The sequence below is a fragment of the Thermobia domestica genome, chromosome 3 (genome assembly GCF_964235325.1).
Source record: "Thermobia domestica chromosome 3, izTheDome1.hap1.1, whole genome shotgun sequence".
In the NCBI taxonomy this organism is placed as follows: Eukaryota; Metazoa; Arthropoda; class Insecta; order Zygentoma; family Lepismatidae; genus Thermobia; species Thermobia domestica.
This window is the reverse complement of record NC_137456.1, coordinates 283,116,028-283,131,065: the sequence shown is the minus strand read 5'-3', so window position 1 is coordinate 283,131,065 and position 15,038 is coordinate 283,116,028. Positions and strand designations below refer to the sequence as shown.

The 15,038-nt window shown below is 36.2% G+C and overlaps 1 protein-coding gene across 3 annotated transcripts in view; it reads left to right on the top strand.

The window, feature by feature from the left end:
* The window catches only part of LOC145681098 (uncharacterized), a 100,388-nt gene that overhangs the window by 60,050 nt on the left and 25,300 nt on the right, over positions 1-15,038 (top strand). Inside the window, exon 7 of one of the 3 annotated variants that reach the window (XM_081752497.1) lies at positions 3,663-4,468. The exons of the other annotated variants lie outside the window; for them this stretch is intronic. Coding sequence (XP_081608623.1) covers positions 3,663-3,673 — 11 coding nt within the window. The 3' untranslated portion in view covers positions 3,674-4,468. Of the gene's footprint in view, positions 1-3,662; positions 4,469-15,038 lie in introns of those variants that run through there. 3 annotated transcript variants of the gene reach the window in all.

Here is a 15,038-nt window from a genome sequence, read left to right as displayed (position 1 = left end):
GCAGAGAACCTTTTGTCAAAGGTTGCTTGAGGAAGCGAGTTTCTTCGTTTCCTTGTTTTTGCCAGAAACATATACTCGTTTTCCTGAGAGAACGGGGTAGTTCAAGTCAGATTCGTGAAGCAACAACATATAGTTTTTCGGTTCAAAGGAAGTCACCTGACTTCTCTTACAGAGTGTTCGATACCCGGGACGAGGTGTGAGCAATTTGTTTTCCGGCTCCCCTGGATTTGTCCTGTGAACAACTGAATACGCGAGTGTGTAGAACTCAGTTTTTTATATGAAGCTATAATCATATTACAAAAATGTGTAAGACTTACACATATCTGCAGTTTGTCATCAGTGGTGCTTATTACATATAGTGACAATGGAAGATAAAATTTGAGATCAACAGTTTATAATTGTTCATTCTCTGAGTGCTATGGACGCTCAATAGAGACAACATAATTTGAATCTCGTCGCACCTCCCAATTTTAATATGGGAAAACCCAGTTTTTCAAACATGGAAGAAATACATACTTTACGATATCTCAGTTAGAGATATAAAACCTAGGCCGGTAACGTCTCTAAGCCGTGCCTGTCCTTGGACTTTTAGCACAAGGCTTCCAGCAATTATTTTGCTTAGTTATAGGAGCTACTAAAGTTCCTTCATTGAACGTGTGAAATCCAGCTTACCATATCTCCTACAGAACATTTTACATTTCAGTGGAATGGGAATCTAGGAGGACACTGTGTCATACAACATAGAACTTGTGAACAGCGAGTAAATAGCGGAACAGTGAACCAGTATATTAAATTGTGTTTATTTTTATCTTCAATCTGTGTATTTATATACACATATCTTGAAATATGTTTCAGTGGAATACATCTCTCCTCTAAAAACTGTTAGAGACAAGAAACTCAAAATTATGAGGAGATAAAAGAATGTTGTAAATATCTCTCTATATATATAATATATATTTTTTTCTTTCTTTTTGAAAGGTCAGACAGACCTTTTTAACTTCAGGTTCATCCTACCTTCTCCTTTTTGTTATTTTTATAATGATGAAATAGTGTTTTAAAATTATCAAGCATATCTATATATCTAGAAAGTGTGTGTGTAGTGCACTACGAAGAAGGTGATAAGTATTAGTGTACCAAAGTTTGGATATCAACACATCCATCCTATTTTATGTTCCTGATTCCATTGTGGGAAAATAAAAACTGCCAGCTCTTACAGAACAACTGTCTATTCAATTTGCTGTATGGTGAGTACCTGTGCTAATGATATGTTTGTTTTCAGGAATGTGATTCAAGGAGGCATTTTCCCCTTGATTGTGTATGTTTGACCACCTCTCTGTATGGGGCTCAGAGAGAGTTCTGCCCAAGGAACCATATAACAGTCATGAAATAGTGAGATTACATACAGGCTGCTACCTGTAAATTTTAATGTCAGATTGATTTTTTTTTTTTAACCTTATTTGAAATATATAACTAACTCACTATTGTAGCATCTTTGAGCATGGCTGTTATGCATATTGCCCTGAGATCTGCTGTTCCACAAAACGTAAATATTATTGCTCTACCAACTTCATAAGGGAGTGGTGGCCCTTACAGGAGAGAATCTTATCTCCAAGAGGGGAATAAATCTTTTCATAATTTTTGTATTTGCATTCTATGCAAATATTTCAGTTAATTAAAATATTCCCAGCCACTCTCCTTCATTATTTTTCTTTTTATTTGTGTTGGTGTTCTTAGGTAAACAGTAGTTTCGGCTCTGGCTACCTAGCGCCTCACAAAACATACAAGAGTCAGACGCTGGACAGCCAAGCGGTAATTCCAAGTGGACAATTACGACTGTTCAAATTAGAATGGATACAAGGTTCTCTTTTACTAAGGTGTTATTTTACATATAAATTAGCTTTTTGGTAAATTCTTTGCTTGGACTTCGTTGCTAGAGCACAGCAATCACTAATATCACGTATATTCCTAGGCACTGGGGTCGACCCTAGGTTTTTGCAATAATACATGAAACTTTTTTATTTGGGCACATCCACAACATGAAATACGTATGTCAGGGACTGTATAAACATATCATTTTGGTTCTCTGTAAATGTTTCCAAACGTATATTTAGATAGTAGCTTTTATTATAATATGCAATATATATTATCTTGGTGTCTATTACGAGAAAACCTGACGTAATACGTAGAAACGAACAACGAATTCGTGTTCAGCGACCACAAATTAGGTAAGATCACTCATCACATCACTTACAACAGATTTTTTTTTTTTTTTTTTTTTTTTTTTTTTTTTAATGCTGGGTATTGTTATCACCTGTTTCATTCCCTAGATAATCACCTTAGAGGACACCAGTTCAAATCCCTAGTAGAGGTGCAAAATGCACTTGATACCTTCTTCGCTTCACGGCCCGCCAAGTTCTCCCGCCATGGAATACATGGCCTTCCAGAACGTTGGCAGAAAGTCGTCGATTCTGATGGGGACTATTTTTGATCCTCCAGGTACGTCTTAGGAGATAGCTATCAATGTTCGAAGGTGATAAGTGAAAAAGCGACGGAACTTTCGTAGTTACCTTTATATTTAACTAAAATATTCTCCAAAGGTGAACTCTTGTACTTTGATTAATATTTAACTAAAATATTCTCCCAAATGTTAACTCTGGTGCTTTAATTATTATTTAACTAAAATATTCTCCAAAGGTTAACTCTTTTACTTTGATAACTATTTAACTAAAATATTATCCCAAATGTTAATTCTGATCCTTTGACTACTATTTAACTAAAATATTCTCCAAAGGTTAACTCTTGTACTTTGATTATTATTTAACTAAAATATTCTCCAAAGGTTAACTCTTGTACTTTGATTAATATTTAACTAAAATATTCTCCCAAATGTTAACTCTGGTGCTTTAATTATTATTTAACTAAAATATTCTCCAAAGGTTAACTCTTTTACTTTGATAACTATTTAACTAAAATATTATCCCAAATGTTAATTCTGATCCTTTGACTACTATTTAACTAAAATATTCTCCAAAGGTTAACTCTTGTACTTTGATTATTATTTAACTAAAATATTCTCCAAAGGTTAACTCTTATTTTGATTACTATTTAACTAAAATATTCTCCAAAGGTTAACTTTTGTACTTCGATTACTGTTTAACTAAAATATTCTCCAAACGTTAACTCTTGTACTTTGATTACCTTTTAACTAAAATATTCTCCAAAGGTTAACTCTTGTACTTTGATTACTGTTTAACTAAAATATTCTCCAAAGGTTAACTCTTGTACTTTGATTACTGTTTAACTAAAATATTCTCCAAAGGTTAACTCTTGTACTTTGATTACCATTTAACTAAAATATTCTCCAAAGGTTAAATCTTGTACTTTGATTACTATTTAACTAAAATATTTTCCAAAGGTTAACTCTTTTACTTTGATTACTATTTAACTAAAATATTCTCTCAAATGTTAACTCTGGTGCTTCGATTATTATTTAATTAAAATATTCACCAAAAGTTAACTGTTATACAAAGGGTGTTCAAAAAGTCTGCACAGTGGTCTCTTAATTTTTTTATTTGTTGCAGGAGGAGAATGAAATTTTTTGTGAACATACTTGGAACATTTAGCTATAAGTTGGTATGTAAAGTATTTTCTTTCATTTACAGGTGAGCCATAATATACCGTGAAGTAGATGTCAGATTGCGACAACGGTCGGTGATGGAGTTTCTCTTCAAGACCGGCGATGAATCTGCCACATCGATTCACAGGAAGTTGCTCCCTGTTTATAAGGAGGACACATTGGATCGCAGCAGTACCCAGCGGTGGTTGCAGAGTAAAGAAGGTGATCCACGATGCGGTAGACCATCGACGGTAGTGAGTGATGTGAATAAGGAGACCATTAATCAAATCATCCAAAATGGCAGATGTGTGACGACACGACAACTTGCTGAAATGGCTGGTTTGTCATTGGGTAGTGTGGTATGAGTGGTACAGTCACTAGGGTACAGAAAAATCTGTGCACGTTGGGTGCCTAGATTATTGACGAGAAATGATAAAGATGAGGAAGGATGTATGCGAGGGTCTCCTGACGACCTTTACTGAAGAGTGGAAACAGTGTTTTGACGGCGTCATTACCCAGGATGAAACATGGTTGTTTTTGTCTGAACCTGAGAGCAAAACACGTCTGAAGGCCCACCTGCGCGGTAAAACATTTGATAGTGAGAAAGACCTTATTTCCTGTGTCAAGCGATGGTGTAAATGTCAATTCCCAGAATTTTACCAAAGTGCATATATATATATATATATATGTATGTATGTATGGCGCTAATATGTATGTCGTTCATTGCCCATAAATTAGTAGTTCCGCTGGAACAGATTGTCTATATTCATCTATTGTATATGAGAAAATTCTCTGTTAATTGTCAGATCATGTCTCCTAACGGTAACACACACACGCCTAACAGTTACGAATATATTACATTGTAAATAAACAGCTTTATGCTGCTTCTTGATGTTTTTATTATAGTCACCTCAATGTTCATTTCTCCCCTCGTACGAAACGAGCTGACTACTGACCTGAGGATCTTAAAATAGAAGCACTATACTTTCCGAGACGAGATAATCTTAATTCTTGTCTGTGAGTAACCATAGAAAACTCAATTACTGTAAATCGAAATAAGGGAATTATTAATTGTAGGTGTAGTTGGTTGGAAGCCTATAGAAAATTATTAGCCTGATCCTTCCTCTCCTATGGGCAGAATAACAGTTTAGTTTTCATTTTTGCTTAACTATTCTTCCACTCGTTCTCCGCATTTATTATTTTCGTTTCTGTTCTCTGCGAAAAAAAAAAAAAAAAAAGTTCGTCACTGCAGTTGCAACAGTGACAAAGATGATTCTCAGTGCAAAAATGATTCATGTTTCAAAATTTACACAATTAACACTGTTCATCTTGGTATAACTATACCTAAACCACTTTACTAACACTCACAATCCTTTTCAGAAAATCGAAGAAGCATCAACATTCTCTTACTACTGAGATCTAAAACGCTAGAACGGCGAGAAAACTTGAACATAGTATTGAAGAGCAATAAGCAAGGAAGTCGTTATAATCAGATATTAAATTCTAATGTAATTGATTGAGGGATGGTGCTCGACCAAATTCATCTTGACGCCAGAGCTTGAAAAATTCATCCCTCTAAAGGATCTCAATGTATAAAGTATTCTGTCAGAATGTAATAAGGCGGGGCTCAAACCCCCATCTTAGTACAGTGATATCGAATTTGAATTTCGCTTTGATAAAAATGCCCATGATTCCCGGTGTTATATCTTTTTTATAATTTATAAAAGAATGTAGTAATGTTAAAAATATATATATATAAACATCTTCCCAGAAGCTTTATCTTCAACCTTACATAAGAGTTCAGTAAAGTCATGTCCAATATTCTTCGTCTTTTTAATTTTTCTTGTTGCAGGATATCTATCGGTCACAAAAGTCACGAATGTAACGACGTTAGAAAACGTTCATGAAAGTCAAGAAAAAGTCACTAAATTTAGCTTTTGGGTCACGATTTTTTAAAATCTGTACAAATATAAGTACAGACTGGAGAATTTTATTCTATTGAACTTCAAAATTCGTCACCAAAAATGTCTATAGTCGCTTTTAGATGCTACCAATCGCAAGCAAAGCATGCTTCTATCGCACGCATGAACATTCGGCCTAATTCGCAACCAAATTCGGTCTTAAGAATGTTACAAAATTTTATTGTTTTGTGAAGAGGTCACGAAAGTCACAAAATTTTATTTTGGAATTTTAGTAGACACCCTGTGTTGGCATTATGCATCAAAATTTACCATTTGTAGATGCAAACACGGCCATTAAAATAGGAAGTAGAGTTAAAATTTTTAAATAATAATAATAATAATAATAATAATAAGACTGCGTAGCAGAATTGTTTTCGACTTCAGTATATGTTGTCGCTGGTTCTATTCTCGGTGGGGCCAATACAGGCACGAATCTTTCGGTCTGCCCGGCGCAGAGTATGTAATTTCACTAATCTAGATGGCCAGAAATCCTTATCGTCAACAATGTGACTTGAGCGCAATTGGTGAATAATCACATGCACAAAACTTTCCCTAACTAGGATGTGTGGTTTGTTTCGTTCTCTACCCTTCATATGCCCGATCACAGAGTCCTTTACGTAGGTTTACAGATACGGTGTATAAAACAGCTGCAAAACAGCGCCCAGTCAACGTGGTAAAAAGTGGCGGATATAATACATGAAGGTATGAACTCTCCTGCAAGCTAAACAGTGTACCGAAATTTATTGCATTACTGATTGTAACCTGAGACTGAAAAAGTAGGTGCGCAGCATCGTTTTGTTTCACCAGTTAGACTTTTTTATTATTACTTAAAAGGTATTACTCCTGTCTTCCGCGTCGAAACTTTGTAAACATATTTTTCATAGTGTTGTTGAAAGGACACAAAAAGTGTTTGCTGCAAACAGATGCAAACAGGATCTCAATAATGTTGTTTCATTGGCAATGTATGCTTTAACGCGTAGAGTTATTTTCGAGTTGTGGAACAAATGTGACGAAAGTGCACGTAATGCAGACATTTGAAAGTACGTAAAACAGTCTAATTTGCACGAACATCCTGAAGATGTGCAGAAACTAGTGAAGAACAGTATTAGCATTCTGTGTACGAAAATTAGATTTAGATGGACGAAATGTGATAGAAGTAGAACGAATGTTTTGAAATACAATGATCTATGGTTAAATGGGATGCCAGCCTCGATTTAGGAATAGATAGAATAGCGTCATGTTTATTGCAGCAGGGTGCAGGTGATTCACCCAGCAGCAACAGTCGTGGACGTCTACAGAAACGATTTGCAGAATCATGTGCAAGATCTAAGAGAAGGAAAGTTAAAACTCTTGTGGAAGAGAGATCACATGAAGAAATAGTGACTGCAGCCCAGAAGAATTTACATGATTCAGGAAAAAAGGACACTGCAAGCATAGTGGAAGAGGTATCATTTGCCTCTCCACAACGCGCAACGAAGCTCAAAAATGCACGAAAATTGTTCGTGCAAGGCAAATTTGGTATGCCATCTGATGAAGCTCCCTCCGTGATGGTAGATTTACAACTGACCTCTAACCAGTATAAGGAATTACGAAATAATGTAAAAGGCGTACAAAAGTAACATGTATCCACCATATCACTTACTGCATCAAAGTAGAGAAAATATAGCTAACATTACCGTTTCAGATATATATCCGCAGCAGTACCTCTACAAGATCTACTTGATCATACATGTAAACGTTTGTGTAAAGTTCAACAAGACATTTTGACGCGTTTGCCACATCAACGATATAACCCATTAACTAAGTGGAGTTGTGATGGTAGTTCCGACCAAAGCTGCTATAAACAAAAATTCGTGGTGAGTGAATTAGCGAGCGACGAATCTTTGTTTAGCACTTCTCTTGTGCCACTCAAGCTTATTGCCATTGACAACGAAAAAACGTAGTAATTTGGCAGAATCCTAGACCTTCATCAGTCCGCTATTGTTGACCCATAAATTTGAAGTTTGTGAAATAAACTGAGGATATAATTAGGGAAGAAGTAACAAGTATTCGCACAGAAGTGGGTTTGGTGCCAACAAAGACAGTTGTGAATGATAAACTCAAAATTGTTATTGAACATGAGCTGCACTTGACAATGGTGGACGGGAAGGTTTGAAGTACCTTGTCTTCCCAGTAATCTCAGAGATCTTACATATGTAGAGATGCAAGGGCTCGGAAAAAAAACAGCTTTTTTGGAAAAAAAAAAAACTCAGTTTTTTCTGCTTCGCTTTTTTGCTTGGGAAATTTTGGGCTTTTTTCAAAATTCTGCTTTAAATTGATAAAGCAGACTTTGTTTCGCTTCTCTATAACACAGAAAGTCATTTAATTAGTGGTTGATGCTGATAATAATATAAAACCTCGAAAATAAACCATGAATTTCGAAAAGATATTTTAAACAATTTTACTTCAACATTTCTACATTATGAACTCCAAAGGATTAACCAATGTATGTAATAAAAAAAAAAAAAAAAAAAAACTCCTATATACAAAAGGAAGCAGAGTTGGCAAGAATCATGGTTGTTTCTGAAAATGCCAAAATCCTGTTTTTTGGGGGCAGTTTAAACCAGGCTTTTTTGGGTTTTTAACCAGGTTTTTTGATTTAGATATTTTGTTTTATGTATTTATATTACATATTCGCAGAAATAAGTTTGTTTCGCCTTGGTGTAATTAATGCCATAGCGGGGTTATACCGGAAGAACTCCCATAAGCTTAAAGAAGTCCGGTCAGTAAATTTCTTAAATTGAGAAACTCCCGCCCTAGCCATCGGGAAAATCCCGTCATTATTTTAAATGTAAAACAATAACGGGAAAATCCTGTTATTGCCTTCCATGTAAAATTTAAAGGTCAACGTATTATAATCAGTACGCTAAATTGAGGTATTAAATTATAAATTGAGTATGTAGATATCATTGAAAGTCCAATTCAAGCTAATGTTGGAAGCTACGTAGGCAATCGATAAATTTTACTAATTTCAATCAATATATTTAAGCAACCTTGGCTTCTTTATAAAACAACAGGCATGCAGAAATATATAATTTGGTTTCGTTTCGTATGTTTAGGCTTAACATCCTTACGTAATACCGAGGTTATCAAGGAGAAGACTTTCGCTTAAAGTGACATCCGAACCGCTACTTGGTTTACACATGAAAGAAGGGTTGTGGTTCGACCGAGAATTGAACATGGGACACCTTGATTAAAAGGTGAAAAGGAAATAAGTCTAATGCAGATTGTTTGACATGTAGAAACGTCACCATGAAGTTCACACGATTCGCATTTTTGTTCTTTTTATTTTTTGGTTTAAACCAGTTATTTAAAAAAAAAAAAAAAAAAAAAAAAAAGGTGGCGTAAACGAGCCAATCCTAAAAGTAAAAACTTCTTTTAAAAAAATATACAAATAACTAGCAAAATTGTATGTAGTATTTTTACTTCAAAATATTCCAAAACATAAGAGAAATACTTAGATTTATATGATACAATTAAAGGTTGCACATCTGGAACTTTTGGTTCTGTATATTCTTGAAATTCTACAGTTAAGTTTTTATAACCACCATCGAGGGTGCCCATCAGGGGGGCAAGGGGGCGCGTGCCCCCCCTAGAAGAAAATGTACTTCGGAATATCGAAAATCCAATAGGATTTTTACATTAGTTACAGCAAAATTTGAAACTATTTTTGAAACGTCGCTTATATTTGCCCCCCCCTTGGAAACCACAACATGGGCGCCCTTCACCATCACGGTTTACCCAGTCCTCAAGTTTTCTGAATTTTTAACAAGAGGGATTCAACATATCATTACGGAATTCCCCCCCCCCCAAAAAAAAGACTACGGAATATATTTAACCCCTTCAGTGTGGGTGGCGAGTTAACTCGTGTTTTCAAAACGCACCTGCTGTGCGGATGGCGTATATATACGCTTTCATTTTGCTTTGGCTATTTTGTATTGCGTATGGCGAATATACTTGCCCATAGTATGAGTAATGTTATTCCCGACAATATTTAGCGAGTTTGCGCTCACCTAGGAACCCCAAGAGACCACACAGAAAAATTGGGCTTGATCTGTTGGGGCATTCCCAAATTTTGTGTAACCTAACCATATGATGATGATGATGATAAACATAAATACGACAATGACAAGTTATAGTAGCTAATTAGAAGCAACAAAGACCATAATGCCGAAAATTTCATTGTGATTGCTTGAGAGGATCAAAAGTTATTAAAAGGTGACAAATTCCAAAGTTCTCAAAAAAAAAAAAAAAAAAAAACTTTTTACAGCGGTTCGCATCTTAAAATTACGCACTGAAGGGGTTAAGTTAAGCTAAATACAACTGCACAACAAACATGACTGAGTGGTTGGCTTTTGCGCTTCTATCGGGAAGTCCGGGATTCAACCCAGCATTCGACCATTCTGACCAAGTTTTCCTTCATTCCATCTGTGAATGTAGAAATAGTGCATGTACTGGCCGACTAGGAGTGTAGGAGTTGGCCGACTTCCTTTCTTATTGTTTTTAAATCGTTATTACTGTATTACTAATTACCAGCAGTGACGGATTTGCGAAGGTTAGGGGTCGGTCTTTCGGACTGAAGCCTGTTCCCCAAAGTTGCGGAATGTCTAAAACTAACGAAATATCTATTATGCCTTTACTCATAAACTTTAAGCTCCCGTCAAATAAAAATTACGAATGTAAACTAAACATTAGTAGTAAGAAAACCCCTCCCAAAATACGTTTCTAAATTCGCCAAGGATTCTCAGTATAAAATGATCTTCAAGGTTGTATCCGGAAGATTATTGCTAAACATATAAACGAAACGAAATATTAGTTATGCCTATACTCATGAACTTCAAGCACCTCCCAAATAAAATTAGGACTTTTTAGTAAACGAAACAATCAGAGAAACCCCTCCCAAAGTACTTTTCTAAATCCGCTACTGATTATTTGTATAAATTGGTATTAAGGTTGTATCCGGAAAATTATTGCTAAATCATAGCACAACTACAGTATAACAGAAATGTGGAAGTACGATTTGACGGACATATTGAAAAACATATGCTTTGACGGATATATAGAAAAACGTATGTTTAACTTTTGTGCTAGAAGCTAGAGTACTAAGCTCTTAGAAATGAAACACGGATGACAAACTAAAATGATCTAGAGAAGAAAAAAAATATCTATAACTCAAAAGTTAAAATAAAGTTAACCTGTAAAATTGCACTCAAATACTACATTCTTCATGTTAGCTTTAATTCGTAAAACATGTGCTCCATCCATCTTGATGGTGAATTACAGAGCTAAAAATGACATTTTGGTCATGGAGTTCTTATCTAACTATAGAATATACTATAAGAAAGCTATTTGGATAGAAAAATCATGAATATGAAAAAAAAAATTTCCAAAATTCTCGTTTTTTCCCCAAAAAAGCCGGCTTTTTATGTGAAAAAAACCATCGATTCAAAAAAGCCGGCTTTTTTGCATCTCTATACATATGTGAAGTAACTCCGAAAGAAATGAATAACATTAATAAAGTGACTCAAAGAATATGGCCCTTCTACTTTGAAATTTGGGATATTGTCATTGCATCATGGATTTATTCAATGTTTCAAATGCCAGCCACACATAGCATACAGATTAGATGTACGTAAGTGGCAAATAAAAGATGACAGGGAAAAGGCATTAGTTAGTACGAGGAAGAAGGCTATGCATTATCGGTTCAGAGAAGAAGTGGGTCTGTATGTTGATCTGCCAAAGCAAGGAAATGAAAACTCCAAGATGGAAATTCAGCTAGAAGATTTTTCAGGGAGGCTCGCCTATTATCCAATATAACAGGCATAGATATCGATCTCATACATTTATGGATACTATTAAAAGCAATATCAAGTGGATAGACCATTAATAAAGAAGCGTTTGGCCTGTACACTAAAGAAACACGCATTTTATATATAAAACAATATGAATGGTTTTATATGCCAGCAACTTTACACAAGTTGTTGATTCATGGGGAGTAAATAATTGAACACTGCATTTTACCAACCAGTCAACTATCTCAGGAAGCACAAGAGGCAAGAAACAAAGAGAAGAGGCGTTATAGAGAACTGTTCACACGCAAAACTTCAAGATAGGACACAATGGTAGATTTTTTCGACAAACTTAATTTCTTCAGATCCTTATGTCACCAATTTACGGAAATTACGGTTAGGACAATTCAAAGCAATTTCTCGAGTTTTCCGAGCCTCATATTGCTGTTTCTGATGCATATGACAGTGACTGCGAGGACACACACACACCGCCTATGCACAGTCTGACTAAAACTAAGTGGAAATATATAATTTCAGACTAATTGTATCTACAACATTTTTGCCACGAACAATACTTCAACAATTATAAAAATATTGTACCTGTATTTTGATTTCATTTATATTATCACAGTCTTTCTTTGTAGAATTTCAATTCATAATTACTGATAGCAGTATATAATTATCATACTTACTATTATTACTATTATTAAGCTTTACATGGGGTGGCAATCAAAACGTCATCTGAAATACGAGATTTCACGGTAATTGGACTATTCGTTGTCAAGATATGGTTTTTGGCCACTTAGATTCGTGAAATTACTCAATGTGCGGCGGTAGCAGCTTGTGATGCACGATGCCTTTGTAATCCCACTAAACGCACAGCATACCCTTTCTGATCTTCATTGTGGGCTGTGTAGCTCCTCGTTTCGACCACGATCTTTCTCGCGCATCGTTGTCTTACGCATCCACTTTGCATCAATCGCGATCAACCGGCTCAGGAATGGTTTGAATTCGTTACGATTCACTAGAGATTCGCAGATGGAAATTCGATCGAGTAAATATTTTTGAGTCCAATCATATCCATATGGCGACCAAACGTCGAGCTTCATTTTGTAGCCAGTCTTTTACAAATGGTTTAACACTGTTTGGTGATGCTTAGACCATTGACGATGTCTTGACTGCGTACATGTCGGTCTTGCTCAACTTTTGCCACAATACTGTATCATCGACTTTTGTTGTGAGTGATCGCCCACTGCAAGGATCTTGAACATCGAAACGAAAGAGATTGGGCGATCTTTTGGCAGTTTGTTTTAATAATATATCTTGCCCATAAACATCTCTTCATGAGCCTGCGGAGCATTTGCACCTTTATCATGGAAAAAATGAAATTATAAAATGTAACACAGTTTTGCGGAAAGTTCATTCGTCTTTACACCATAATACTTTATACCTGATTATGAACATTCCAGTACTTTTGACACATATACTAGTTTCAATTGTCAGCTGCCAAATGCGTTAGACCTGGTCCGCTGCGACTTATATACCGTGAGGTTTATGACACTAACGCCAACTCGTGCCCAGAAGGTTCAATACTTTTTAGACTACCTGATAATTAATGAAGTATGGTAGGGGTGTTCGATAAGCCTGAGGACCTATCGAATTTCGGGAGTGAAAATTTATCAAATTGTCATCGGTTACTCGAAACCGTAAAACTCGAAATTTTGGGTATTATCGAAGGTTCGAGTATTATCGAAGTTTCAGGTATTATCGAAAGTTCGAGTATTATGAAAGTTTCGGGTATTATCGAAAGTTCAAATATTATCAAAGTTTCGGGTATTATCGAAAGTTCGAATATTATCGAAGTTTCGGGTATTAACAAAAGTCGTAGTCAGAGATGGCGTGGGTCAATGAAAACGACCTATGACCCACCACCCATCGTGACCCGCCATCCACCATGACCCACCGAGGCCCACTCCGACACAGCACGTGGAGAACCCCAAATCAACCAACGTTAAGGTTACCCAGTTGAAGTGATTGTTACTGTCTTTGGGACAGGGCATCTATTCGTGGAATTGCTGCCTTCCAGATCACAGTCACTGAAGACTAGTAGTATTCCTGAACCCTGAGGATATTACGGTCAGCGATTTGCATGAAATTCTTTGAGAGCTGGCATTCTTCTGTCAAGTAACAGGTTCATCCACACAGTGCCAATACCACAGTGGCTCAAAAATATGACCTTAGGTTGGGAACGAGTGCAACATTCTTCATACACCCCAGATTTGACACCATCGGACTTACCTCTCATCGGACCACTGAAGAAATACCTGGTATTCGCCGGTTCCAGGATATGGCAGAGTTCCATTGGGAAGTTACCGATTGGCAACTACACTAACCGCGAACATTATTCCTGCTAGCTTTGAAGGACTGGTGAAACGTTGAGACGAATGCCTAAATATACAAAGGTGATTACGTGGAAAAATAAACCGAATTTCATTAGGTAACTCTCTACACTTTTCTTTCAACGCCATTTTGCGCTTTATATATTGAATAAAATCGGAGTTTTAGAGAAAATCGCGAGGAACTCATTTGTACGGCGCTAAAAATAAATCGTTCATTGCCAACTAGTTTTTTATTTTGCCGGAGCAGATTATTTATTTACGCACTGTAAATATATATTTAAAAAACGGTGTTAAGTAATGCATTGTATCTATTCTTGTTTGTGTTGTAACAGTAAAACATATAGCTGTAACAGTGACACATACTGCTTGTAGAAAAATGCCTTTGGCTACAGTGCCTCCATCACATCACGTGTTCTGACCAACTGTCCAACGCCAGCTTTTCTTAACTATACAGTAGCGTTGAACTGATGAACGAAATCCACTTGCTACAAAATCTGAAAATTTAAAACGTGAGTTTAATACATATTTTAATTATATATTTCGCGTAACGCCGTGTCCACGATCCAGATCGCAAGAGTCAAATGAAAGTGGTAGGCAAGCTGGAAGATGGACAACTTGTTTTCCTTGAAATAAGTAGCAGTGTTATAGTGTACACCACATCAAGAAATTTGGTTTGCTTTTTCGCAAAATACTTAACATGCCTAGGCATAAATATAGCATTTTACGAGGCGCGTTCGTAAAGTTAGCTACGATTGATCACTGTGCGTGAAGTAGTGGGGTAGCGCTACCATCTTTGCACAAACGTGCGCTGTAGGTCAGTCTTCATCCACCCGTAGTAGAATGAAGGTTGTCTGATCACTAGTTCCACTTTTGTAGCGTCTCAGACTGTGTGCTGCATTAGTTTTTTTTACGGCAAAACAACATTCGGCACCAGCTACTTATCGGGAACTTTATGCCATGTATGGACCAAGTGCAAGTGTCATGAGTGAAGAAGGTGTTCGTGAATGGGTTCGTTCATATAAAAGTGGACGAACAAATATTCATGACGAAGAGAGAAGTGGCAGGCCATTACTGGTCACTGATGAACTTGTTCAGAAAATTGATGGAAAAGTTCGTGAAAATCGACGTTTTACAATCTTGGAGCTTTCCAATGAATTTCCACAAATTTCCAGGACTGTGTTATATGATCTCAGCGCATTGATGATGATGGGAAGCTGAAAGATGCGGTGATAGG